The 27989-nt window shown below is 41.1% G+C and overlaps 1 protein-coding gene across 2 annotated transcripts; it reads left to right on the forward strand.

Annotated features, from left to right (window-relative positions):
• The first annotated feature begins 15 nt into the window (after positions 1-15).
• LOC311038168 (transcription factor 7-like 1-B) lies at positions 16-27989 on the forward strand. 2 transcript variants are annotated; one of them, XM_084047539.1, is made up of 12 exons: positions 16-1208; positions 3254-3326; positions 5283-5428; positions 17876-17962; positions 18279-18399; positions 20286-20379; positions 21833-21919; positions 23260-23376; positions 24236-24401; positions 25475-25582; positions 25983-26040; positions 27000-27988. In XM_084047539.1, exons 1-12 carry the CDS (start codon positions 1023-1025, stop codon positions 27737-27739), a joined length of 1983 nt encoding a protein of 660 aa, XP_083903665.1. In that variant the 5' UTR covers positions 16-1022; the 3' UTR covers positions 27740-27988. The 2 variants fall into 2 exon arrangements, with proteins under 2 accessions (XP_083903665.1, XP_083903666.1); XM_084047540.1 differs by lacking the exon at positions 21833-21919 and having other exon boundaries at positions 27000-27989.

The raw sequence follows: 27989 nt of genomic DNA on the forward strand, positions 1-27989 counted from the left end.
AGTGGAATGGTTGAGGTTCCCACGCCTCCACAATACAGACCAAGAGAAAAACTTCTCCATTCGGGCACAGATTTTTTTGTGTGTGTGTGTTAACAACGCGGAAGAAGAGGGGAAAAAAACTACCACTTTAATTAAAACGTCGTGCCCGTGGACATTGTTATGCGTCGTTAAAGAAGAAGAAGATGGATTAAAAATAACGAACGACGACGATGGAGGGGAGAGAAGAAGTAGTAAAATAACACGGTTTCCACCACTTTGTTCGCAGCAAACTTTTCTCAGTGTCTCGTGCGCTCGAGCGCCGCCGCTCGCGCCGCTCTGTTCCTTTCAGTCTAGAGAGAGATCACGTTTTTTCTGTTCTTTTCTCTCTTTTTTTTCTTTAGCTTTTTAATAGCAAGACAGAAAAATGACTATTATAACCAGGCTGCGGACGGAATGGAGCGTGTTCTCCGGGCCTGTGTGAGTGTTATTATTAGGTATTAGTAGGACTTTTCTTTGTTGCAGTAACTGGCTGAGCCAGCCCAGCCGAACACTAAGAACCAGCAGCCCGGGCTAGAGACCTCCTCGGGAATATCCTCCCCGGCCTGGCGGAGCAGAGAGAGAAGAAGCAACACTAAAGCAGCCGTAGTAGCATTCAATGCTATTCTAAAGTCACTGGTAGCTAGCTAAAAGAAGCTAGCCCACCGGCTAGCTCACAGTCCAGTACCAGTTCCAGGCAAGAGTTCCTTTCTTTTTGTCGTTTAAACATCGACAAGAAAGAACCAAGCCAACAAAAGCTGTGCTATAACGCAGCTATACGTGTTTTTTTTGGGGGTTGTTTTTTTTAGCTTTACATACTTGCTGGATCCCCCTCCCCCCTCCACCCCCCATCCCATAGTGGTTTACCACAGGGATCTTATATCCCAATAACAACAACAACAACACTACTACTACTACTACTACTACTAGTAGTGTCTCTCTCAGAGGAGATAATAGTTCATAGCTCATTGTTTTTTTTCGGGGGAGAGAGTGTCCTCCTGTCCGACATGCCTCAGATGAACGGGGGAGGAGGAGATGATCTGGGGGCCAACGACGAGCTGATCTCCTTTAAGGACGAGGGGGAGCAGGAGGAGAAGATCTCCGAGAATGTGTCCGCCGAGCGAGACCTGGACGACGTCAAGTCCAGCCTGGTCAACGAGTCCGAGAACACCAGCAGCTCAGAGGACTCTGAGGTAGAACAGTTATACTACAGTTATACTGTAACTGACACTACTTTAGTTACTTACTGACACTACTTTAGTTACTGACACTACTTTAGTTACTGACACTACTTTAGTAAACTGTTAGGTTTAACTGACTCTACTTTAGTAAAGTGTTAAGTTTAACTGACACTTCTTTAGTAACGTCTTAGGTTTAACTGACACTGCTTTAGTAAAGTGTTTGGTTTAACTGACACTGCTTTAGTAAAGTCTTAGGTTTAACTGACACTTCTTTAGTAAAGTCTTAGGTTTAACTGACACTACTTTAGTAAAGTGTTTGGTTTAACTGACACTACTTTAACTAAAGTTTAGTTACTGACACTACTTTAGTAAAGTTTTAAGTTTAACTGACACTACTTAAGTAAAGTGTTTGGTTTAACTGACACTAGTAAAGTGTTTGGTTTAACTGACACTACTTTAGTAAAGTGTTAAGTTTAACTGACACTACTTTAGCCAGCTGTTTAACTCCATGAGTTAAACCTATCCATTTAGATGATCAAGATTATTTTGAAAAATGGCAGATCTACAAGCTCACAAAGTTTGCTTGTAGATCGTCTATTTTCAAATGTCTGACGTGAAAGGTTGAAGTTGTTGAACTGAATTAGGCTGGAGTGGGGACACCCATGGAACCCCCCCCCCCCCCCCCCAGGAGGACCCATGGGGGTTGCTTTAGCAAACTGTTTTAAAAAAAAGGCCACCAACCACTTTGACACCTTTACACCTGGCATATTTTGGTAAGTCAAAATGTGTGCCCCAAAATAGCTGATAGAGATGCTAACAATCAATCGACTAAAGATTAATCAATCGTTAAGAATTTACATTGTTTTAATTGGTAAGAATTAACCAAATAACCAATTAAAACAATGAATTGACCACTACGCAGAGGTTACTATTATATATATTTCTTAATATGACAACTTATTGATGCAACATTAGTTTACAGAGTTTACAGGGACAATTGATTGGTTCATTTAAAAAGCAGTATTTTCAGGACAAAATGTTTCAGCATGGTCTCTATCTAAGGCAGTGCTTCTCAAACTTTTTCATGTCAAGGACCCCCAACATGATGGGTTTTTTTTTTTTTTTTGGCTGCGGCCCCCGTCACAAAAATATTTGTGCCAGGACTTTTCAAAAAATAGCAGATCTACAAGCTCATAGCACGGCACTCGGTGCCGCTCTATGAGCTTGTATTTCTGCTATTTTTGAATAGCCAAAGTATAAAATATGGTTAAAGTGGTTTAAATGATTGTGACGCCATATTAACTAGTTTTGCTGGGGACCCCCTGGTACCCCCTCAAGGACCCCTGGGGGTCCCGGACCCCACTTTGAGAACCAATGATCTAAGCAGTTCGTACTAGTAAGAGTAAACTCTGGTTCTTAGGAGAATCAACGCTTATCAATAAATCGATGATCAGTAAGGTGAACCAACTACCAATTCATTAATTAATTAATTGATTGATTGATAACTTGCATCCAAGTTAATAGCAGATCTACAAGCTTGTTATGGCTATCCCGTAGATCTGCTATTGTCAATATAGTATAAAAGTATAAAATAGAACTTTAAGGTTCTTAAATGGCTCTATATTCTGATAGTACTCATTGCTATAGAGTGTTTATTCAGTAACGGGAGTCTCTCTCCAGCTCTTTGGTAAACAGAAAATACATTTTCAGGTCAGGATTCCAGAGAGAACTCACACAGGATGGAGGATAAACAAGTGAAATTGGAAGTGATGACACAAAGAAATGAGCAGACAAAATTGGAACTGGAACAGAATAGAATTAGCTGAAATTGGCAACCCCACCTGCAAATGTGTTTTCTGTTTATTACAGAGTTGGAGGTGACAGGGATACCCCCTCTTACTATCAGAATCTAGAGCTTTTTAACACTTTTTTTTTGTTTTAACCAAAGAACATCACTTACTCTACTTTTTTTTTTTTGGTAAACCAAAAAAAAATACAACTATGAACCGATACTTTCTTTGTCTTGAGTTTGTGTTTGTTTGTTTGTTTTTCTGCAGGCAGACAGACGGCCGCAGTTCTCCAGACCTGACTTGGAGAACTATGCCAGACAGAGAGAACTCTTTATAGAAGGTAACAAATCGCACTAATGTATGGAAATACTGAACCTGAAATGCAGCAATAGTGCCGGTGGTTCTCGATGTTGTGGACCCGTAACAGGTCTGTAACTCACTCAGAGAGTGTACAAATGGAACCAAATGGACCTTCTCAGGTCCATTTGGTTCCATTTGTACACGCTCAGAGTTATGGGGGTCTTTGAAATTAAAACAAGTTTGAGAACTACTGCAAATGAACTAGCGATTGACCAAGATATGGCTACCATGCAGACATGTCTTGGTCACTCGTTCTCATGTTTTTGTTTCTTGTTTGTTTTTCTTGACCACAATGTTAAGAATCTAATTTAGATGGCATGTCTTATTAAACAGATGCTATAGGATCATTGTTGACCCGGTGTCCTATAGTTTCAATATACAGATTGTTATTTCGACAGTATGTTTGTTGTTTAGACTTTCTTGGTTAATACCAGGGAGGATCCTAGTTTCTTGAGGCACGACTACACACTGTCTCAAAGGAACAACAACACAACACTGGAGCAGCTCGCACAATAAGCTTCTTTGATCAAGATGCCATGTATAGAAACAAACAACAACTGACGTGTCAATGCTACTGCATCTTCCTCAGAGTCATGCACTACACCAGGGGTCTTCAACAGGGGGTCCGCGACCCCTAGGGGGTCCTTAGAGTTACTACAGGGGGGCCACCAAATCTTTGTGTGATATGATTTTTATGTTTTACATTAACCACTTGAGGCAAACACAGAATATGGAGCGCACACCTGTATTGATGAGGTGCTGGCCACGGCAGATAATAATGTTGATAAGGATGAGGCCGCACAACTCTTAGCCACGATGCAGAAAGTTTTAATGATAAGAAACCAACGTTTCGACAATTACTGTCTTCCTCAGGGTTTTAATAGTTGTGCGGCCTCACACATTAACCACTTGAACCATAGCATCCTTATTCTGAGGAGAACTTTAGCCAAAAATAGCCGATCTACAAGCTCAGCGCGAGGCGTTGTGAGCTTGTAGATCGGCTATTCTCAAAGTGGCTCGGTGTAGAGGGAAAAAAGAGCAGACCAAGTTTAAAAAAAATTAATAATCTGAAATTAAATGTTATACAATATAGAGTAGGGGGTCCCTGCTTCATCTCTCTCTCAGCTAAGGGGTACTTGGCCTGAAAACGTTGAAGACCCCTGCACTACACTGTCTCTCTTGCATTCTATGTATGGGGATTACCTTGCTTATTGTAAGTCGCTCTGGATAAGAGTACAATTTACAATGTAGGCATTTAGCAGACACTCTCGTCCAGAGAGCGTCTTACAGTAAGCAAGGTAAACACACATCAAATGCAGAGAGACAGTGTAGTGCCTCAGTAAACTAGGATGATAGGATCACAGGTAAACCAAGGACCTAGCATCAGTCTAGACGACATACCATCAAAATAATAATCTGTACATTGAAACTATAGGATGCCAGGTACACAAAGAACCGAGCATCTGTCTAAATAACATGCTATCTAAATGAACATTTTAACCTTTGCATAAGAGATAATCTTATGCAAAGATTTGAGATAATCGCAATTATCTTTGCATAATTGTCATAATCGTTTCCATGTTGAAAAATATTCACACATTTTCAAATATAAAAGCTTGTAGATCAGCTATTTCTGCTATTTTTACATGTATAAAATGATTAAATATGTGCATTTCTTTGTATTTTTAAGTTATTTGTCATATCTGCCCTGTGGAATCTTTTTATTACGAAGCCTAAGAGGCAGAATTTTATTTTGTATTCATATGTTCCAATGTTAAACACACAATTAAATCCTTAATCGCAATTATTTGAGTCACAATTAATCGTCAACTTACATTTGTAATGGTGACAGCCCTACAGTACATCTTTGTTAATCCATGGCTCTGAGAGTAAGTTGTACAGACACTAAATCTAACACTGGTACTTTCTCCTCCAGCGTTGAGGAGACAGCAGGATGGAGGGCTGTTCAAGCCTTCTCCCTACGCCGGCTACCCCTTCCTCATGATCCCAGATCTGGCTAACCTCAGTAACCTCGGCAGCCCCTACCTCCCCAACGGAGCTCTGTCACCAAGCGCCAGATCGGTGAGAGAGAGACACACACACACACACACACACACACACACGCACACGCACACGCACACACTTGATGTTTGTACTACTAACTTGTGCTTTCATCATAGATGTATAGGACAGCATTATTTATTCATTTTAACGTATTAGATTTAGGCATTTTTAACTCTTAAAACCTGAGTAGGTGTGTGTGCTGCTGCAACACATTGTGAGCTTGTAGATCAGCTATTTCCAACGTGCAACTAAGTATAACTGTACCCCTAAAGCACTAACCCCAACCCCTAAACCTAACCTCTGATCCTAACCTCTGATCCTAATGCTACCCCTAACCACAATCCTAATCTCTATCTTATCTCTAAAAATATTTTCGTGTCTATGTCTATTTCTGACACATTCCTACTGTATACTTGAGGTTAGGTTTAGGGGGTGCACTGAGTTATCGGCATACATACCGTATATATAGACCTGATACTCGCCTTGTTGACTGACATCTGTGTATCGGCAAATAAGATGTCATTCACTGATGCCAGTGGTCGATGTTTATCGGTTTATTTCATAAATCTTAATGCTTGAATTTGTGTGTAGAATGGCTGATATTCAAGTTCAAAACAAAGTTATTTTTTTATAATTTATTTATTTCCTAGGCACAAAAGGGGAGTGAATAAGAACAAAAACAAACGGTTATCGGCCACTGTTATTTTAAACGGCCCAGAATTTCCCAATCGGTGCATCCCGAGTTATAGGGTTAGCTGATAATTTGTCTCGACCTTGAAAGGCAAATACAAGCATTATGTTTCTCTTCTTTTGTTTTGTATATACAGTACATGAAATGCACATGCATGCACAAAACATACATCATACTATCATGGTTGTGTGACGATCACATGGATGACAGACGACACACCCATACATACGGGTCTGTGTGTTGTCTGTCGCTTTGTCCCTGTGGGTGGATGATTGTGGCCTGTTGTTGTTGTGTGGGTAGTCCTGTGGGTAGTGTGGGTAGTCCCGGCCCTGTAAAGTTGCCAACATGGTACGGTTACCCTTATTTGCGTTGAGGCCAGGCTCCTTCCTTCCATGTTGGTTGGTTTTCTTTTCCTGCAGAGACTCATATTCCACATGCAGAGAGAGAGAGAGGTGTGGCCTGTGTTGGATGTGCTCCTTCACTCCGGCCCCTGACGTCAGCGTGATTCATTTGTTCACACTGATAAACACTGTGTCTGACTTGATAGACAGCAACATGCTGCATGTAGCTGCCTGGCTGCCTCTCATTGTGTGTGGGGATATTGTGAGGCAAAATAATGCCTGATGTGTGTGTAGTAGACTTGGACGCGCCTCGGTGTCGCGGCCCCCTTGAAAATAGCCGATCTACAAGCTGAGCGAGAGCGTCGACGCCTTGTGAGCTTGTAGATCGGCTATTTCTGGCAACAATTAATCGATTTAAATCGATTTAAAAGCAGTAGCATAATCAGCAGTAGTAAGTAACCTAATCGGTTTCATAAAAAAAGATGCATTTTAGATTCGCATTCGTCTTTCTTTGTCGTCTTTTTTAGTGTTTGTTAGAACATGCCTTAACAATGACGTCAAACTAAATGAAAAGGATGACGGCTAAATAAGAGCCATAATGTCCCTATTTTCAGTGCACTGCAACAGCGTATATAAAGTAAGTGTAAATCACCCAAGACATGGGACCGAGGCTCGCACACCATTGTCTAGATATAATGGTTGTCATTCTATTCTGTTACAAATGATTAGGCGTGTGTGTGTGTGTGTGTGTGTGTGTGCACTCACACGCGCTCACATGCCGGCTGCCAACGGCCTGCTGTGATAAGACAGGCCCTGACACACACACACACAGCCAGCCCAGGCCCTGACACAGCCAGCCAGCCCCCTTGGTGAACCTGCTTGTCTGCTTGATTTCCTATTGTAGGAATGCGGCTGCCCTGTTCTTGCTCTTCTTGTCACGGCTAGAACTCCGGCTCTGCCGTAACCTCCACTCAGCAGCAGATTAGCTTTGCCTTATGTACCTGGGAGTTCCCCCAGAGGAATTGGTGGCGTTGCCCAACTCTCCCGGCCTAAAGGCTTAGCCGTAGCTCAGCGTGGATTTCTGAAGGGCTTGTTGAGTGATGATGATTCAAGAGTTCACATTGACACCGTTGGCCATTAATTAAAAAAACCCAGAGGCAAACTATTAAACTTTATTTTTTTATGACATCGCTATATCTCGGCAGTTATGCAGCCAAATGGGTCCTGATTTCTTTTTTTTGTACCACTTTCAATCTGGTGTCCCTATTTTGGGCATGTCATTATACAGTTGGCGAAGAAATGTAAAAAAAAGACTTCAAATGATGTTCAAAAATTGCTAATTTTACAAGCTCACAGTGTTTTGAGGTCAGCTATGTTTGAATTTTACGAATTCAAATTTTCAACGTTTTTTCAAATTGATTAGAATTGATTTAGCACTTTTTTGACAAAATATCGGTCAAGACATGGGTAATCGATGGGCTAGGACTGAGTGGGTGTTTAAGAATGTAGGTATTTATTTGTTTTTGTGTGGTAGTCATTCATGACAATGCTGGCGCATGATAAAAACCCAGCTATGCTTTTAAAATGACTAATGCCGTTATCAGAGGCCGGTCTGTGGCGTCAGTCCTGTGACAGCGGCACTTAAAACGTCACACATAGCTCGGCCAATCTGTGAAGGCGACAGACAGACAGACAGATAGAGATCCTGTCTGTTATAATGATCACTACTTGAGGGCAAGTGGTCGCTGATGTGTCAGGATTCCCTCACCTGCAACATGTTGTGTCTGCACAGCACACTGCCCATAGCAGTGTGATAGTAGTTGGGTTGATTAAAACATTGAACTTATGACCATTTATAAACATTGAACTTATGACCATTTATAAACATTGAACTTATGACAATTTATGACCAGACAACAGGTTCCAAGTGTTAAAAGGGATCCCTGGCTAATAAGCCAAATATGCCTTAATATACATTATAATTGCCCTCTATGACTAAAATATTTGTTTAAAACCACCTTGAATATTTTATTTATTTTAGAAACGGTTCATCTTTTACTCAAGAGGGACAATGCCCGTCGCAAGTTGATGATGTCATTTGTCCATATCATGTGGTCTAGCCCTATGGAATGCATGTGAAAAAAAAAAACATATTTAAGATATTGATTTGATGCTCATTAACTTTAGGAAGTATTAAGTTGTTTTTTATTTTCACATGCGCAGTCCATAAATTCCATAGGGCTAGACCACCACACATGGACAAATGACATCATTGACTTACGACGGGCATTGCCCCTATTGAGACTATTGCGCTATTTCTAAAATAACTAAAACATTTAAGGTGTTTTTAGATATAGAGGACAATTATAATGTATTAAGGCATACTTGGCTTATTAGCCAGTGGATCCTTTTAAAACTTTATTTCCAGGTTTATATAAAAAGACAAAGACAGACGGATCTGTCAACCTCTAAGGCAGGGGTCTTCAACAGTGGGTTTCCGGGACCCCTAGGTGGGTCCTCAGAGTTACTACGGGGGGTCCGCCAAATCTTAGTGTGATTTTTACATTAGCCACTTCAACCCAGCATCCCTATTCTGAGGAGAACGGTAGCCAAAAATAGCACATCTACAAGCGCACAACGCCTCGCGCTGCGAGGCGTTGTGCGCTTGTAGATCGGCTATTTTCGGCAAAGTGGTTTGGTGGTTTTGGTGTCCTTATCTCCTCCGTTAGGAGCTTCCTCACAGTGCTGTAAGGTGGCTGCTCTTATCAATGTGGAGTTTTTACACTGGGTGTTTTGTCAATAATACTGATGGCACATTGGTGTCTGACAGTTTATCAGCACAGAGAACAAATACGACACAAACCTATTACTGTAGTTCTCAAAGTTTGATTGATTGATTGAATACCTAATTAGTCAGAAATGTAAACAGCACGTTTACACAAAAAAAAGTCCTGGGGAGTTTCCATTGTGGTCTTACGTATTCAATTCATCAGCATTAATTATGTTAAGTAATGTTGATGTTAATGTAATTAGCACAATAATACATGTCGTCAACAAATACAAGGACCACAATGGACCGCCCCTCCCCCAGGGGTCTGCTGCCAAATGCATATCAATTTGGGGCGTCATGACATGAAAATGTAATTTTCAATAGAAGCCAGCGATATGAATCTACAAAGTTGACGGCTGCCACGGGCGAGGACGTGACTGGTGTCACAGAGCGCTCCAGTGAGTGACGCAGTGAAGCATCAATCAGTCATATTATGTTTTTGTTTCATCATATACACTCCTCTTTTTTCTCTCTCTCTCGCAACGGCTGCTCTGTTCTGTTTAAATGGAAGACAAGACAAACTCATCCTGGCTGTTAACCCATTAAGACCTGGGACGCATCTGTGTCATTTTTAGATTTGAGATAAAAAAGCATTATTTTACACTTTTGGCTATTCAAAAATAGCAGATATACAAGCTCATAGCGCGGCACAGCTTGTATATCTGCTATTTTTTGAAAAATCGAGAACATTTGTGCAAATCTTTGAATATGTATATTTTCAAAGCGAACATTTGTAACTCAAATCTTTGGTTCTAGGGGTCCCTGGAACAACATATTTTGAGATGTGGGGGGGGTCCGCGGCCAAATGCATATACATTTTGGGGTCCTTGACATGAAAAAGTTTGAAAACCACTGACATAGTAACATACGTTTTTTTTCAAAAAACTGTTAGGATTTAGAAGACATTTTGTTGAATGGGCTTCAGGTCTTAATAGCAGTTTGCTGTCCTGTTTAACCCTAGCCTGTTTGATGTATTTACGTATGTGTTTGACTTGAGCAACACTTCACAGACGACTTGGCAGCAGTACAGCTGGCCACGCTTGGCCGCTTTGTAGCTTTTGGCACCGCTATTGAGCGCAGCATTAGGTCGTGGCTTAAGGACTACACTTCATAAAATATTTAAAAAAAATATATATACATATATGTATTTTTTGATATTATCTATAGCAGTGGTTCTCAAACTTTTTCATGTCAAGGACCCCCAAATTGACACTTCGTACCCCGCGGACCCCCATTTGAAAAGATAAGCCAGGGACCCCCATAAGAGAAGATTTTTACGGCACTAGCAGTGATTCTCAACCATTTTAATTTCAAGGACCCCCAGTTTGACATGCATTAGGGCTACGGACCCCCATTTAATGGCATTTCTATCACTTGGACCCCAATTTATATTGTAAAATCTATGTCAATTTAACTCTGAGAGTGTACAAATGGAACCAAATGGACCCGTTAGGGTCCATTTGGTTCCATTTGTACACTCTCAGAGTTACAGATCCATAAGGGTCCATTTGGTGCCTAATCTATCATTTAGCTGGGGACCCCCTGGAACTCCCTCAAGGACCCCTGGGGAAGTCTGACGTAATTTACACATCCTACCTGGTTCGCTGTTTCCCCCCCGCCCCCCGTTCTGAATTCCCATAGACGTCTTTAATATCGTGTCAAATAAGAACTGTGTTCCAAAAATAAACAATTGACGTCAGGCCCTTGAACACAATATTTTGAAGGGGGTCCACGGCCAAATACATATCATTTTGGGGGTCCTTGACATGAAAAAGTTTGAGAACCACTGATATTATAGCAACTTAAGTGTTTCAGAAAACTGTTAGGATTTAGAAGACATTTGTAGAATCGGCCTCAGGTCTTAATCCACTAAGACCTGGAACGCATCTGTGTCATTTTTTAGATTTCTTTAGGCTATTCAAAAATAGCAGATATACAAGCTCATAGCGCGGCACCGAGTGCCTTCAATAAGGTCTTAAATAATGAATGAAATAATCTGAGAGCTCAGAGTTTTATTAGGAAATTCAGATTAGTCAGCGTCTTGTATTGGCTTCCAAGTGAGGAAGAACAGTAAAGAAAAAAACCTCCACATGTAACTTGAGAATATTATCACTAATTGGGTGCATTTGATAAAGTCTTCTGTACTGGAGGGTATGGATACGACCTTGACAGGACCAGATGATGGCTAGGTATACAGGCACAGTGTAGTATAGTGTTGTGGATGGTTTATCCACTTCTTTATTTGAGAAACGGCGTTGAGCACGTTTCTCCTGGTGCGTTTATTAATGAGTTTACACGGGTTAGGTATGCTCTCTAGCATAGGGGGTCTTCAACGTTTTCAGGCCAAGGACCCCCTAGCTGAGAGAGAGATGAAGCAGGGACCACCCGTCTTTATTGTAAAAAATTGTATTTCAGATAAACGTTTGCTGCTCTTTTTTCCCTCTACACCTATAACTCAAAAAATATTTTTGGCTTAAGTTCTCCTCAGAAAATGGATGCTAGGGTTCAAGTGGTTAATGTAAAAAAAAAAAATCACATCACACAAAGATTTGGCGGACCCCCCGTATTAACTCTGAGGACCCCCTAGGGGTCCCGGACCCCCTGTTGAAGACCACTGCTCTAGCATGATTCCTTCTTGTACCATTTTATCTTTTTTAGGAACTCTGGGAATCACTGCTCTAGCATGATTCCTTCTTGCACCATATCTTTCAGGAACTTCAGGGAACAGATTGCCTAACGTTAGCATGGATTGTATTATAAGTATAGTCCGTAACCCAACACCCACTCGGGGTGGTAGGTAGGCGGGGTGAAAAAAAAACCAAACGCCTCCCTCTGCGTTGCTGCCTTCACAACTTGCGCTGACTTTGCCAGGCGGATAGATAGACAGACAGACAAGAAACTATTGACTGTCAACAATTCTGAAACGTGCTGCACGCACCCAATGTAACACGTTGTAGAAAAGGAACATGGAGTACCTATTTTTAGCCTGTTCTGTGTAGCTCACATTCTCCCAGATGTTTTAGTGCAGTAGTTGATAAAGCAGTCGGTTTGAATGAGCTTGTTGGGCAGTTTTTTAGAGCTCTGTACCACAGGAAAAAACGAGATCAATCCTATGTCATTAATCCTCTATTATCCTACGATAAATCTTCTTCTTCTTTCGGCTACTTCCCATTGGGGGTCGCTCACCACAGATGTTATTAAGATGTTTCCATCTTACTTCTGTTCTCTGCGTCTTCCTCTGTCACTCCAGCCACCTGCATGTCCTTTCTCACTGAATCCATGAACCTCCTATTCAGGCCTTCCTCTTCTCCTCTTGCCTGGCAGCTACATCTTCAGCATCCCTTTCCCAATGTCATCTCTCCTCTGCAGCACTAGTGTTGATTTTGACAGCACATTTTTATTCCGTTTTAGTCATAGTCTTATGAATCAAATACCATTCAGTTTTAGTCATATTTTGACTAATAATTGACTAATATTTGACATCTGAAATGTTTTACTGTTATTCTAGCTTTAGTTGACTAAATATCATAAGATTATAGTCGACTAAATCCAGTTGATTTAGTTGACTAAAATGTATTTTGGCGGTGCCTTGATGGTGTTGTAATGGTGCTGATTTTACACTTGGTTGCATGCTGAAAATAGCAGATCTACAAGCTCTGCGTCGCAGCACCCTGAGCTCAACCAAATATAAAATGACTTGTCTTTTAGTTTTACTGGATCTCTTCTCCACTAGTCCCTCACTAACATTTTAGTCTAGTTTTTATTTGTTGATGAAATTGTCAATATATTTAGTCTTGGTCATCACAGCTTAGTTTTTATTTATTTTTTGTCAGTGAAAAAAAGGTAGTCGACGAACATTTTTCGTCATAGTTTTAGTCGACGAAATCAACACGGCTCTGCACATGTCCAAAACCATCTCAAAACCTTGCATCTCTTGTTTTATCCCCCAAACCTTCTAACCTGGGCCGATCCTCTTAATACTAGTAATTTCTGATCCTGTCCATCCATGTCACTCCTAAAGAGAACCGCCTCGACCTCCGCCTCCTGTCTTTTATCCTACTATAAATCCTCAGTGGATGGAGCAATTGATTTGAACTTGCAGACGGGCGTAACCGTTGACCATTAGCATATGCAGACGGTGAGGAAGCCAGTTGTTTTCACTCTCCAGAACTTAAGCTATGCATACCGGGCGCATAACCCAAAAGAAGAATGCATATAGTTTGGCTGTGCACATCGCCAGGTATGGACTAATTGTTATTATTATTATTATTATAAACCCTTAAATAGTACCAGCACAAATAATATAGTTGTTGTCAGCGTGGATTAAAGTTCTCAGTCACCACACACACCACGTTATATTGCCAGCTGGAGGGGCAGGGGGTGGAGGGGAGGGTGGGGGGAACCGCACATGTTGTTCAGTTGGAGAGTCTTCCTGGTAGGAGGAAACTTTTATTTCCTATCTCCTCAGTGATGTCTCCTAATCCTAAGCCCTAGCTCCCGAGCTAGGACACAATAGTGACTTCATGCTTCCCATTGTGTGTGTGTGTGTGTGTGTGTGTGCATTCATCTATATGGTATTTCTAACAGCTGCTTTCAGTTAACACTCACAGCCAGAGCTTCCCTGGGCCTCAGAATGGGGGGCTGTGTGTAAGTGTGTGTGTGCGTGCGCGGCTGCGCGCGTTCGTGCGTGCACACATTTCTGCCAGATGAGATGTGGTGTGTGTGTGTGTACACACATAGGACTCTTTCTGTTGTTGCATTACTGCCAAGTTATCAGCAATGCTTTATTGCCAAAGTATGGGAGATATTATACACACAGAATGTGCTGTTTTGTATGAGGTGAAGACAATTAACACAAAATGCTGCACGCTGCAACTTATACTGCACTCAGGGGGCAATTGCATAATTGTGGAACATAGACTGAACCAGCTGTTCTCAATGCCTGTGTGTTTGGGCCCGTGCCTCCTCGCTCTTATCCAATGTCTTTGGCCTCTTAACCCATTAAGACCGGGAAGGCATCGGTGTCGTTTTCTTTCTTTGGTCTGTTCAAAAATAGCAGATCTACAAGCTCGTAGCGCGGCACCGAGTGCCGCGCTATGAGCTTGTAGATCTACTATTTTTGAATAGCTGAAAGAAATCTAAAAATGACACAGATGCGTCCCCCCCCCGGGTTGAATGGGTTAAGGATGTTGGTGATAGTGGTTTGACTTTTCCCATAGATAACTAACTCTCTGTAGTGCATTGAAAATGATCATCTGGCCGTTGGTCTCCCCCCCCCCCCCCCAGATATTTATAAATAAAGCATAAAACTAATCCAGAACACACACACGTCACACACTACTGTACGATAATATGTGACGTAATACATAAACCTCAATGTGAAGCCTTTTGCCAAGCTTCTACATTTGTCCTTGGGTTTCATTTTCACCGTCTTTGCCAAATTTCATTCCCTGAAGAAGAGCTGTGTGTGTCAGGAGGACAGAATGATGGTTTCCTATTAAAATAAATGTTTTGCATCGTGGCTACGAGCTGTACGACCCTCTCTTTTTCCTTTTTTATTATTATTTGTCAACCCAATAACATTCTGTCTCTGAACATCATTGGTAAAAGACAACTACTGTAGACTTAGTTTAGACGGGGAAGACAAGTTAATCAAACAAGGCTTGCTGTGTGTGTGTGTGTGTGTGTGTGTGTGTGTGTGTGTGTGTGTGTGTGTGTGTGTTAGGGCTGTCAACTTTCCTCAGAAATGATATTCAAATATTGGTCTTAAAAATATGCAGATATTCGAATATTATTATTATTATTAAAAAAAAACATCGTTTTTTCAAAACTTTTTTTTTTTTTACAGAAACAGTACAAAAAACAATGTATCGAGTGCTCGGATCGAATAAAACATATCTTTTGTTTGCTTTTATAACTTCATACATTGTTTTTTGTTTCGTCCCTGTCGAATATTTTTTTTTTTAAATTCGAATATTAATTTTCATATTCGAATATACATATTTTCCCAATATTCGAATAATATTAGAATAGCGAATATTCGTTTGGCGGCCCTAGTGTGTGTGTGTGTGTGTGTGTCCAACAGGAACAGTAGCAGGTTCAGAGGGCGTGGGAACATTAATGCTACTATGTGCGATGATATATGATAAACGATAGTAATTATGATTGAATAACTAGCGTTATACCACGGCCACAGAGAATACTTGATACCGATGATGGGCTTAGATGACGGTGTGCATTCTTTGTGCGGTAACCACACAGCTGCATTCTCATTACCGTCTTAACATTGATACACATGCATAATAAAAAATGTATTCTCATTGAAACACGTTAACCATACGTCCTGCTGTGGCCAGGTTTTGGCGAGCACAGTCGCGCACAAACCTCTGTTCACGATAAAGAGCGTGAGCAACGCTTTTTTTGGTGGTGGGTTCCCAGTGTATGGCAGTGTAAGAATGTTCCCATGTTCCCATAGTGTCATTTATGTTCTCATCCTGAATGGGTTCTTCTTTGGCGTGATTAACCCATTAAAACAGGGAACGCATCTGTGTTATACTTTGGCTATTCCAAAATAGCAGATCTACAAGCTCATAGCGTGGCACTCGGTGCCACGCTATGAGCTTGTAGGTCTGCTATTCTTATTATTATTGTAAAACTGTAAATCTTTGAATATAATATATTTCTTAAAGTGAACATTTTTTTTACTCAAATATTTGCTGCTGTCCCTGGAACAACATATTTTGAGATTGGGGGTCCGTGGGCCAAATACATATCATTTTGGGGGTCCTTGACATGAAAAGGTTTGAGAAAAAAGAATTATAGCAACAGACGTTTTTTTTTTTAAACTGTTAGGATTCAGAAGACATTTGTAGAATCCCCAGAAGCAAATATTAGTTACAAATATTTGCTTTAAAATGGTTTGCAAAAAAATAGCAGATCTACAAGCTCATAGAACGGCACTATGAGCTTGTATATCTGCTATGTTTGAATTGCCCAAAGTATGAGATAATGGTTAAAGTGGTTAAAATCTAAAATGACAGATGCTATCTCGGTCTTAACCCATTAAGACCATGAAGAACGCATCTGTGTCACTTTAGATTTCTTTGGCTATTCAAAAATAGCAGATATACAAGCTCATAGCGCGGCACCGAGTGCCGTGCTATGAGCTTGTATATCTGCTATTTTTGAAAAATTGTGAACTTTTTTTTTTAGATTTTTTTTCAAAAAACTTTTTTCAAAAAACTGTTGAAATGTACGTGGTGTTTGTAAGCGTGGGAAGAAGGTTATTATTAACACTGATGTGGGTTTCTACTTCTTTTGTCCTTATTCTTTGTGCAGAAATCAGTAGTGGTTAGCGAGTGCCAAACCTCAAATGGAAAACAAAGATTCAGTAAATTTCTAGACGTCAGGCTTGTGATTACAACCATATTAACAGCGTCATGCACACACACACTCCTTTTATAAAACGGGACTATTGTCAGCTGACTCACTCAGATGGTACTAATTTCTAGGTCCTTTACTACAGATTCTTCCACTTTGTTACAGTAGTGAAGTCATGTTTTAATCCAAGACTGATGAACATGAAGAACAAACGTCTCTATTCAAAGAGCATTTATCCAAAACATGAAAAAAATACTTTTTATTTAACTCATTCAGTGGCAGAAAAAAAACAACGTCTATAGCCGCCAGTGCCAGCATTTTCGAGTGTTTTCACTCACCTTTGAATAATCATAGAATATTATTCTTCACAACGATCGACCCGCTGATCGCTTTAAAAGACGTAGGGGGGTTTCGTAGACTCGGAGAAAAACAATTGTGCCGCCTCGATCGTCCATTCCATAGATCTGGGCAATTGAATGAGGGGTGGGTTTTCCCCAAAAACAGCAAAGCAAAACATATTTTTAGATGGGGGTCCAAGGCTAAATACATATCATTTTGGGGGTCCTTGACATGGAAAAGTTGGAGCACCACTGATATAGCAACATACCGTTAGGATTTAGAAAGAAAAAGAATTATATGAATTTGGCCGTGAACCCCCATCTCAAAATGTTTTGTTCCAGGGACCCCAGAGGCACAGATTGGAGTTTAAAAAATCGCTTTAAAACATTTTCAAAAGATTATTCAAAGATTTGCTAACATTTTCCACGATTCTTCAAAAGATCTACAAGCTCATAGTGCGTCACTCAGTGCTGCGCTATGAGCTTGTATATCTGCAATTTTTTTTAATTGCCAAAAATGACACGGATGCGTTCCTGGTCTTAGGCTGCAATGTGTGCAGTTTGGCTGATTAATCACCCCTGTGAGGTTAAAATGAGCAGGCTTGAATTGCAATACGTAATATTACTTAAAAAAGAGTAACATATTACACTTACTGAGTATCTTGGCCAACAGCGCTAAATGATGACACATTGCAGGTTCTGGTACAACATTACAAACTCTCCCACTAGTTATTGTGATGAATGACTGTTGTCTGTTCAGCTTTTTGTTGACCAAACTATTTTCTTCCTTCCCTTTTTTTTTATCCATCCACCCATCCTTCATTCATTCATTCATTCATTCATTCATTCATTCATTCATTCCTCTGTTCTCTCCTCCTGCTACAGTACCTGCAGATGGCTCAGTGGCCTCTACTGGACGTTCCGGGGACAGCAGCGCTCACAGACCCTCGCTCCCCTCCCCCTACCCACCTGGTAAGACCTACTCTAGATCTACATACACACAGTTTAGTCATATTTTAGAAATGTGAAAGGTTTTAGTTGATTAAATATCAGAAGATTTTAGTCAACAAAAATGTATTTTTTTTGGAGGCCTTGATGGCGCTTATTTATACTTGCCTGTATGCCCGAAAATAGCCGATCTACAAGCTCACAAGGCGGCGCACTGAGACGCATATATTTTAGTTGATTATAATATTTTAAGTATTTTTTTGTGTCTCTTTCTGTGTGTGTGTGTGCATGTGTGTGTGTGTGTGTGTGTGTGTGTGTGTGTGCGTGCGTGTGTCCACAGTCTAATAAGGTACCCGGGTTGCAGCACCCCCACATCTCCCACCTGTCCCCGCTGCTGTCCTACAGCCCGGACCCTTTCTCCTCTCCTCGGACCCCCCCCTCACACCTCTCTCCTGATGCAGGTAGGTCAATAACAGGCTTAACCCCTTCACTTCCACAAACCTCACATTTAACCAACCCCATACGTTTGTTGAGGGGAGTCCCTCAGCGCTCTATGCCTGTGGTTCTCAAACCTTTTCGTGTCAAGGACCCCCAAGCTAATATGTATGTGGAAAATGTGTGCAAATCTTTGAATCTATGTTTTTTTAAAGCGAACATTTGTAACTGTGAAATGTCTCTCAACAAATGTCTTAATTTTTCTGAAAAACTTGTTGCTATATCAGTGGTGCTCAAACTTCTTCTTGTCAAGGTTATTATTGGTTATTATGTTTTTGTCCGCCGATCCCCATCAAAATGTTGTTCATGGGACCCCCCCCCCCCGAAACAAAGATTTGAGTTACAAATGTTGTTTAAAAAAAAAAAAATGTTTTCAATTCAAAGATTTGCGCAAATGTTCCAAGATCTTTAACCCATTTAGACCTGGAACGCATCTGTGGCACTTTAGATTTCTTTGGCAATTCAAAAATAGCAGATCTACAAGCTCGTAGCACGGCACTCGGTGCCGTGCTACGAGCTTGTAGATCTGCTATTGAAAAATCTTGAAACATTTTTTTGGGGATTTTTTTCAAAAAACTGTTAGGACTTAGAAAACATTTTAAAGAATTGCCTGGTCTTAATGGGTTAAAAAAAAAATCTGTAGCTAAAATCTAAAATGACACAGATGCGTTCCCGGATTGAATGGGTTTACGGAACGCAACGGAACCGACCTGCAGTGATGGGATGCGGTAGAATATGATGAGGGGAATTTGAATACACAATACAGCCTAAATGATCAAACGTATTCGTTGTGCAAAACTGCAAATAAGATAAAGAAAGTCCCAAAGTAACAGCACGGAGCTACTGTAACCATCAGTGAAGCTAATACAAAATGTACTTAAGATACCCCGGACACATCGTAGTAAAGTAAAGTTCATGCTGTAAATGTTCTACAGCATAAATCAACACTAAATGTTGTTGTTCAGTATTGAATCCATAGTATTTCTACACATCCCATGTAACTTTAATTGTAAGCACATTTCAGAGCTAAGGGCCAACCCCCTCACATGACATTAATATAAGCACCGTGATTGGTTAAGAAACCTTAACTTGGAACACAGACGTGAAGGATGATCGATTTGTCTCACCCCGGACCTCCGGTCCCTAGGGGGGCGAGACAAAAATAGCTAAAACAGCAGATCTATAAGCTTGTGTCGTGATGCGACGTGTTGAGTGTCTGTATCTGTAATCCTCAACAATTATCTGTATCAACAATTAGTATTATTACTATCATCTGAATCAGTGTTGATTATGTCAGCAAATTTTAGCTTTTTAGTCATAGTCTTTTGAATAAAATACCATTTAGTTTTAGTCATATTTTAGTCATCTGAAATGTTTTAGTTTTTGTCTAGTTTTAGTTGACTAAATATCATAAGATTATAGTCGACTAAATCTACAGTTAATTTAGTCGACTAAAATGTATCTTGGCGGTGCCTTGATGGCGTCGTAATGGCTGATTTTACACTTGGTTGCATGCTGAAAATAGCCGATCTACAAGCTCACAACGCGTCGCAGCGCGACGCGTTGTGAGCTTGTAGATTGGCTATTTTCAGAGCGCAACACCCGAGTGCAACCAAACATAAGATTACTTCCCTCACTAACATTTTAGTCTAGTTTTTATTTGTTGACGAAATTGTCAATATATTTAGTCTTAGTTTTAGTCATCATAGCTTGGTTTTTATTTAGTTTTCGTCAGTGTAAAAAGGTAGTCGACGAACATTTTTTCGTCATAGTTTTAGTCGACGAAATCAACACTGATCTGAATGCATTTGTTGAGTGTGTGTGTGTGTATTGCCCCCCCCCCTCCCTGCAGGGATGTCTCGGACCCCCCACCCAGCGGAGCTGTCCCCCTACTACCCCCTCTCTCCTGGAGGCATGGGCCAGATCCCACACCACCTGGGATGGCTGTGAGCAACACACACACACGCACACGCACACACACACACACACACACACTGCACAAATACACGTGCAGAGATAGAAAAAGAAACACACACACGTACACGCTAGACGTTCTGCCTCAGGGTGGCTATTAAAGTAGTCGGTCAAAGCAGTGGTGGGAAAAGTACATATTTTATTTAAGTGAAAGTATCAGTACAGCAATGTAGAAATACTCTGCTACAAGTAAAAGTCCGGAATTCAAAATTTACTTGAGTACTAAAAGTAGAAATAATTCATTATACTGAATGTCCCATTTCACAAGTTTTCAAATGTATAAAAATCTTTTGTAAATAGTAGATCTACAAGCTCACAATGGATTGCATTGGGAGCTTGTAGATCGGCTATTTACAAATGGCCGACATGTACATACGGGTAAGGCTGAAGTGGTTACTGTATGTTTTGTATTAATAATCAAAATCTACGAAGCAACACGTAACTAAAGTCTTCAAATAATTGTCGTAGAGCATAGATATTCAACTGGCGGCCCGCGGGCCACGTGCGGCCCGCGAGGAGCTTCCTTGTGGCCCCTGGCCATATTCAAAAAAAAAAAAAAAAAAAAAAAAAAAAAATTTTTTTTTTTTTTTTTTTAATTTTCATAATTATTATTTATTTTAACTTTGATTTATGTTATCAAAGTTAAAACAGAACAAATTATTTATCCTTCATTAGTTCTTGAAAGGCCATCTTTCATTGGAACTTAACTTAGAACCTTAAATAGAACCGAATTAGACCGAATTAGACCCGAAAAAAGGTTGATTTATATTGGTCAAATAGAACCGAATTAGACCCGAATTAGACCGAATTAGACCCGAATTAGACCCGAAAAAGCGCACGCGCGCAAATTGTGTGCGCACATGCACGCGCGCGCAGCGCGCGTGCATTTGCGCTGTGTGGCCCCCGACTCCAAGTTATTTTACAGTTGTGGCCCCCTGCCTAATCTAGTTGAATACCCCTGTCGTAGAGTAAAAGTACAATATTTGCCTTTTGAGATGTAGTGGAGTAGAAGTAAAAGTACTGAACATTGGAAACACCCCAGTAAAGTAAAAAATACCTCAACATTTGTACAGTATGTACTTAGTTACTTTACACCACTGCTGTCAAGCCACATTATCTCTTCTACAATCTTTTCCGATGCTACAGAGAGTGTGTGTAATTCTGCCCGGTAACACATGACACCGTCATACGACAATACATTGAAACATTTAAGGCGAAAGCATTTGAAAGTTGTGGGAACCAACAAGTCTGACACACACACACACACACACACACACACACACACACACACACACACACACACACACACACACAGACACACAGACACACACACGTCCATCCATCATCCATTCTTATCCGGATTTTTTTTTACATCCTTTAAAATCCTTGTTTCTCCCTCACCCCCCCCCCCCCCCCCTCCCCCAGGCAAGGACAGTCCATGTACCCAATCACTGCAGGGGGCTTCAGACCCTCTTATCCTGCTGCTCTGGCTATGAACGCTTCAATGTCAAGGTGTGTGTGACTGTGTGTGTGTGTGTGTGTGTGTGTGTTTGATATTACTATACTTGTGGGCCAAATGAATGAATGAATGTTTTATTTCGAACAAAAAAACGAATAAAATGCAAAAATGAAAAAAAGTAAAAAGTGTGAAACGTATAAACTCCTACCCTCCCTTTTTCACTGTCATTTTTTTCCCTCTTCCAAACATCTCCACTGCATGTTAAAAGAAAACACAAAAATAGAACAATTAAAATAACCGCAGTAATAAACAAAATAAAATAATAAAACCAACCCGTTGATACTCTTATCTAAAAACAGCTGATCCACAGGCCCCTCCTCATCCAAATAACCTCTTAAATATGATCTTTTCATATGCCTTCTTGAAGTAATTCATATTTGGCCTTCGTAGTACCTCCACACTCGGTCCATTCCATGAATTCACTGCATGAACTGAAATGCACATACTATTCAACGTTGAATTTACACAATGTATTTTGAGATCAAGCTCTCGTCTCAAATTGTAAGTAACCCCCTTCTCTATATCACCGAACATTTTTTGTATGTTACCTGGCAATAACTTGTTTCTTTTGCTCTAAATCAGTGGTTTTCAACCCTTTTCATATCAAGGTCCATTATTTATTCGGCATTTGAGCCACGGAACCACCGTTTAATGAGATTTAGACTCTCAGACCCAAAACTTAGAATATTTTGTTATTTTTGGATAAGATTTTGTCAAAATAACAATTCTTCTACATTCTCTAATTGTGTAGACCAGGGGTCTTCAACGTTTTCAGGCCAAGGACCCCGGGACCCCCTCTATATTGCATAAAATTGTGTTTCAGATTCAGCTTTTTTTGTTTACTTGGTCTGCTCTTTTTTCCCTCTACACCAAACACCTCTTTGCCAAAAATAGCCGATCTACAAGCTCACAAGCGAGGCGTTGTGAGCTTGTAGATCGGCTATTTTTGGCTCAAGTTGTCCTCAGAATCGGGATGCTAGGGTTCAAGTGGTTAAGGTATAAATAAAAAATCATATCACACAAAGATGTGGCGGACCCCTTGTAGTAACTCTGAGGACCCCCTAGGGGTCCCAGACCCCGTGTTGAAGACCCCTGGCATAAGGGGTAAGGTGACGGTGTCAATGCACCGAAAATAGCCGATCTACAAGCTCACAATGCCGAGTCTTGGGGTTAACATTTCTTAATAAAATGTGCGTTCTGAAATGTTGATGTCCTCCTCACAAGACTGCCGTAACTCAAACGTGTGTCCATGCTTTCTGTGTGCTTTGCTTCTCTTGGCATTTTTTGTGACTGCTCTCTGAACATAATCTTAACCCTTTTGTCTCTGGTTCAGCCTGGTGTCCGGTAGCTTCTCTCCCCACCTGAGTCCGGCCCACCAGTCGTCCATCCCCCACCCTGCCATCGTGCACACGCCCGTCAAGCAGGAGCCCAGAGACTGCAGCCAGTACGGGTAAAAAAAACACATACACCATCATTTACCTAAACCATTCAATCCGGGAACGCATCTGTGTCATTTTAAGATGTCTTTGGCTATATTTGAAAAGCCTTGAAAATGTGTGCAAATCTTTGAATATGTATTTTCTTAAAGCAAACATTTGTAACTCAAATCTGCTTTTGGTGGGGAGGGGTCCCTGGAACAAAGCATTTTGAGATGGGGATCGGCAGCCAAAAACATGTAATTTTGGCCTTGACAAGAAAAAGTTTGAGCACCACCGATATAGCAACAATATTTTTTCAGAAAAATGAAGACATTTGTTAAGACATTTGACAGTTAAAAAATGTCAAAGAAATCTTAAAATGACAGAGATGGGTTCCCAGATTGAATGGGTTAAACTGGTTCTCTGTGTATGTACTGTATATTGTTTCATTTGTTTCATTGTCATTTAACGACTTATTAAGCCCTATATAAGTTGCCGTCTGACAAATTGTAGATCGGATACTTTTTTAAGTTAAAGTCAAAGAAATGGTCAAAAGCAGCAGTTTTTTTTCCATCGGATTTAAGTGATTATGGGTCTCGGTTTGGGGTTTTGAAAATATGGTCACCCTAGGCATGTTAGTCTGTGCCCAACACGTTGATCTGAAAACTGCTCATTTACACCAACCACTGGGTGGGAGCAGATACCTCATGACACAAAGACTGACATACAAAATCATCAGATCAGAAATGAATGATGAGCTCCCCCTGGTGGAGTACCTGTGAACATCTCTCACTCTAGAGATGATAATAGTTGATCACATACAGCTGTTTTACTCTCTCACTCGTGTATATATATTTATATATATTGTGGATGTGTGTGTTTTGTTTGTAGGAAGGCTCCGGTGCCTGTGGCCAAGGAGAAGGAGGAGGACAAGAAGCCTCACGTCAAGAAGCCTCTGAACGCCTTTATGTTGTACATGAAGGAGCAGAGAGCCAAGGTGGTGTCTGAGTGCACACTGAAGGAGAGCGCCGCCATCAACCAGATCCTGGGACGCAGGGTCAGTCTGTGTGTCTCTGTTGTTATCTCCCTCTCTTGTCTCTTTCCGTCTCTTTCTGTCTCTGTCAGAGAGCCAAGGTGGTGTCTGAGTGCTGGAGGGCAGCTAGCTTGTACAACAGTGTTGATTTTGACTGAACATTTTTTATTTAGTTTTATTCATAGTCTTTTAAATACAATTCCATTTAGTTTTAGTCATATTTTAGTCACCTGAAATGTTTTAGTTTTTGTCTAGTTTTAGTCGACTAAATATCATAAGATTATAGTCGACTAAATCTACAGTTGATTTAGTAGACTAAAATGTATGTATGTATGTAGCACAACCAACCATAAAATGACTTGTCTTTTAGTTCTACTGGATCTCTTCTCCACTAGTCCCTCACTAACATTTTAGTCTAGTTTTTATTTATTGATGACATTGCCAATAGATTTAGTCTTAGTTTTAGTCATCATAGCTTAGTTTTTATTTTGTTTTCGTCAGTAAAAAAAGGCAGTCGACGAACATTTTTCGTCATAGTTTTAGTCGACGAAACCAACACTGTTGTACAAGCAGAAAAATGTTCATAATCATAATCAGTCTTTATTGATTCAGTTAATCAGTCAACACAACATGAAGACGATACATACATACATGGAGTCGCCAGAAAACATAAACCAACATATCAGCGAGGCAGTTTGTTTAGTGCACCAATGGCTGCTGAGTGGACAAAACTCACCACTAAAAAGACCCTTTTCCCATTTGTATCTTCGTCCAGATGGCATGATTCTAAAGTTTGATATCGTATTATTATATTGTAATGGTTTTATATTGTGTTATATTGTAATTGTGATTTACATTGGTCACAGTTTTTTTTGGAGGACTCGGGCTCACCTGACTATGGCTTGGGTTATACTTATTTTCGGTGTCTCACACCGAAAATATCCGAGCTATAAGCTCACAAAGCGGTGTGAGCTTTGTAAGGTTATTTTCGGAGCGTCATACTGGCACGCGACTTTATGTAAATCATTTGTTTTCCTTTTTTTAAAAGTATGTCTTTGATTGCGATAACCAACAGTGTATTTTTTCCGTCTCTTCAGTGGCATTCTTTGACGCGCGAGGAGCAGGCTAAGTATTACGACATGGCTCGCAAGGAGAGACAGCTGCACTCCCAGCTCTACCCAGGCTGGTCAGCAAGAGACAACTACGTGAGTTCACATTTCTTATACTGTATTTATTCACATGCATACTTACACACTGGATGTGATTAGGGTTTGGGATCCATATCCGGTCCTGGAACCAGAACAAGTATGAGGCCTTCACGTCTGTGCTATGCAATTACAATATCGGTAGTTATCAAACTTTTTAAATTTCAAGGACCGCCACAACTCTGAGAGTGTACTGACCCTTGCGGGTCCATTTCGTTCCATTTGTACAGTATGCTCTGCAGCGTTACAGACCCTTACGGGTCCATTTGGTTCCATTTTTACGCTCTGCAGAGTTACAGAACAAGCCTCAAACTCATTGTTGGACAGTGTTTTCATTTCTTTTCCCGTCTGGTTTAATGTCCAATGTAGAGTCTAACTCTAAAGTGTTAATTTTGTGCAGGGTAAGAGGAAGAAGAGGAAGAGGGATATTAATGTGAAGACTGACATGATACCAGAAGGTAAGATTTACATTAAAACATTTACACAAATATTCACAAACTATTTGTGTCTATCAGAAATATTGCTCGCAAGCATGTCCAGAATGTGGACCCCAGGTTTAAAGTTGTAAAAAGAAAAAAAGAAAAATCGAATGCATAATGGCTGATACTGATATAGTCAAATGATAGCCAATATACTGTTTGTACCAAATACAGTCGGGCAAGTAGAAAAATAGCTTGCAGAAAAATAGCAGCAAGTCGGAAGTAGAATCTCATGGTGGCGCTAACAGGCACTATACAATCTCGGAACCCATTCGGTAAAAGAAAGGGGTTGTTTTTGCTTCTAGGGCACCACCTCCCCTTTTTTGTGTAGGAACAGGAACTCTGTTTGTCTCCTCCCCTTTCATAGTCCACTTCCCCCCGGGTGCTTCTGTGTTTATTCCTACCACCAACAACAACAACAACAACTACATGTTTAGGGCCAGTGGTGCTGTCTTGAGTAGATTAGTATGAACATAGCAAAGCTATAGTTTGAAAACGCATTGAACATATCTGAGTAGGGCTGTCACGATTACAAATTTAACTTGACGATTAGAAGTCACAAATAATTGCGATCAACGATTTAATTGTGTCTCTGTCGTTGAACATTATTGGAACATTGTGAATAAAAATACAATCTCTGTTTGGGTTTTAGCCTTCGTAAACAAAGGTTGCACAGGGTAGATATGACAAATAGCACATATTTAATTAATGACACTATTAATTAAACATGATTAGTGGAAATAACCGATCTACAAGCTCGTGATGCGTTTTGAGCTTGTAGATCTGCTATTTCCACTATTCTTGTCATAAAAAAAAAAAAGAACATTTTTAACATGAAAATGATTATGACGATTATGCAAAAAACAATTGCGATTATCTCAAAGAATTGCGATAATTGCGAAAAGAAAACTCATCCCAACGTTTTGTGTAATCGGCAGCGTCTGCGGAGCCGTTCCCGCCGCAGCCCAAGAGGCCCTGCGCGCCGTCCTCGTCGTTGTCGTGCGGACCTCAGCAGGAGAAGCCTCAGCACCACCATGGCGCGCCTCACCACCACCAGCAGCACCACCAGCAGCAACAACAACAACAACACCACCATCCTCACCTGACGCACACACACCTGTCTCAGGCCAGCCCCGCCTCCTCCCTGGACTCCCCCGCCACGCCCACCACGGCGCTGGCCTCGCCCGCCGCCCCGGCGCCCACGCACACCGAGCACGCCACCGCCACGCACTCCCACGGCGACTACACCACGTCAGCCTCGGCAGAGCAGGTGCAGCCCCTGTCCCTCACCACCAAGCCACACAGGGACCACCAGACGCAGCACCAGACCCACCTTCACTCCCATTCCTCCTTCATGTCCAACAACAACAACAACAACAACGCCGCCGGCAGCGCCAAGATCTCAGGGCCTCCTCATCATCTCGCCAGATCCACCTCCTCCTCCTCCAGCGCCTCCTCCACTTCCTCCTCCTCTTACATGTGTTCCACGTCATCCGGGCGGAAAAGTCCCCCCGGCGGTCCGCTCCCCTCCTCCTCATCCCACCATTCCCGTCCTCCTTTCCCTCTCCCGAACCCTCCTCCCGCCTCCTCCGCCTCCGTTAGCCAATCGGTGCCGAGCTCCCACCATGCCTTAGCCCAATCCCAGCCGCTCTCGCTAGTGACCAGAACCAGTCATTAAAAAGAAAGAAAAAGTGGCGAGTGGCTTTTATACTGTGTGTGTGTGTACACCATACTTTTTTTCCTTTTTTACGCCTGATTTATATAGGGCTCCTCCTGTCCACGGAAAGTGTTTTATTGAGATGGCAGTGCCTAGTCCATTGGTTCTCAAAGTGGGGTCCGGGGGGTCCTTGGGGGTCCCCAGCCAAATGTGTTAATATAGCATCACAATAATTTGAACCTTTTATACTTTGGCTATTAAAAAATAGCAG

The sequence above is a fragment of the Gymnoscopelus microlampas genome (assembly GCF_963454915.1).
Source record: "Gymnoscopelus microlampas genome assembly, chromosome: 21".
Classification (NCBI taxonomy): domain Eukaryota; kingdom Metazoa; phylum Chordata; class Actinopteri; order Myctophiformes; family Myctophidae; genus Gymnoscopelus; species Gymnoscopelus microlampas.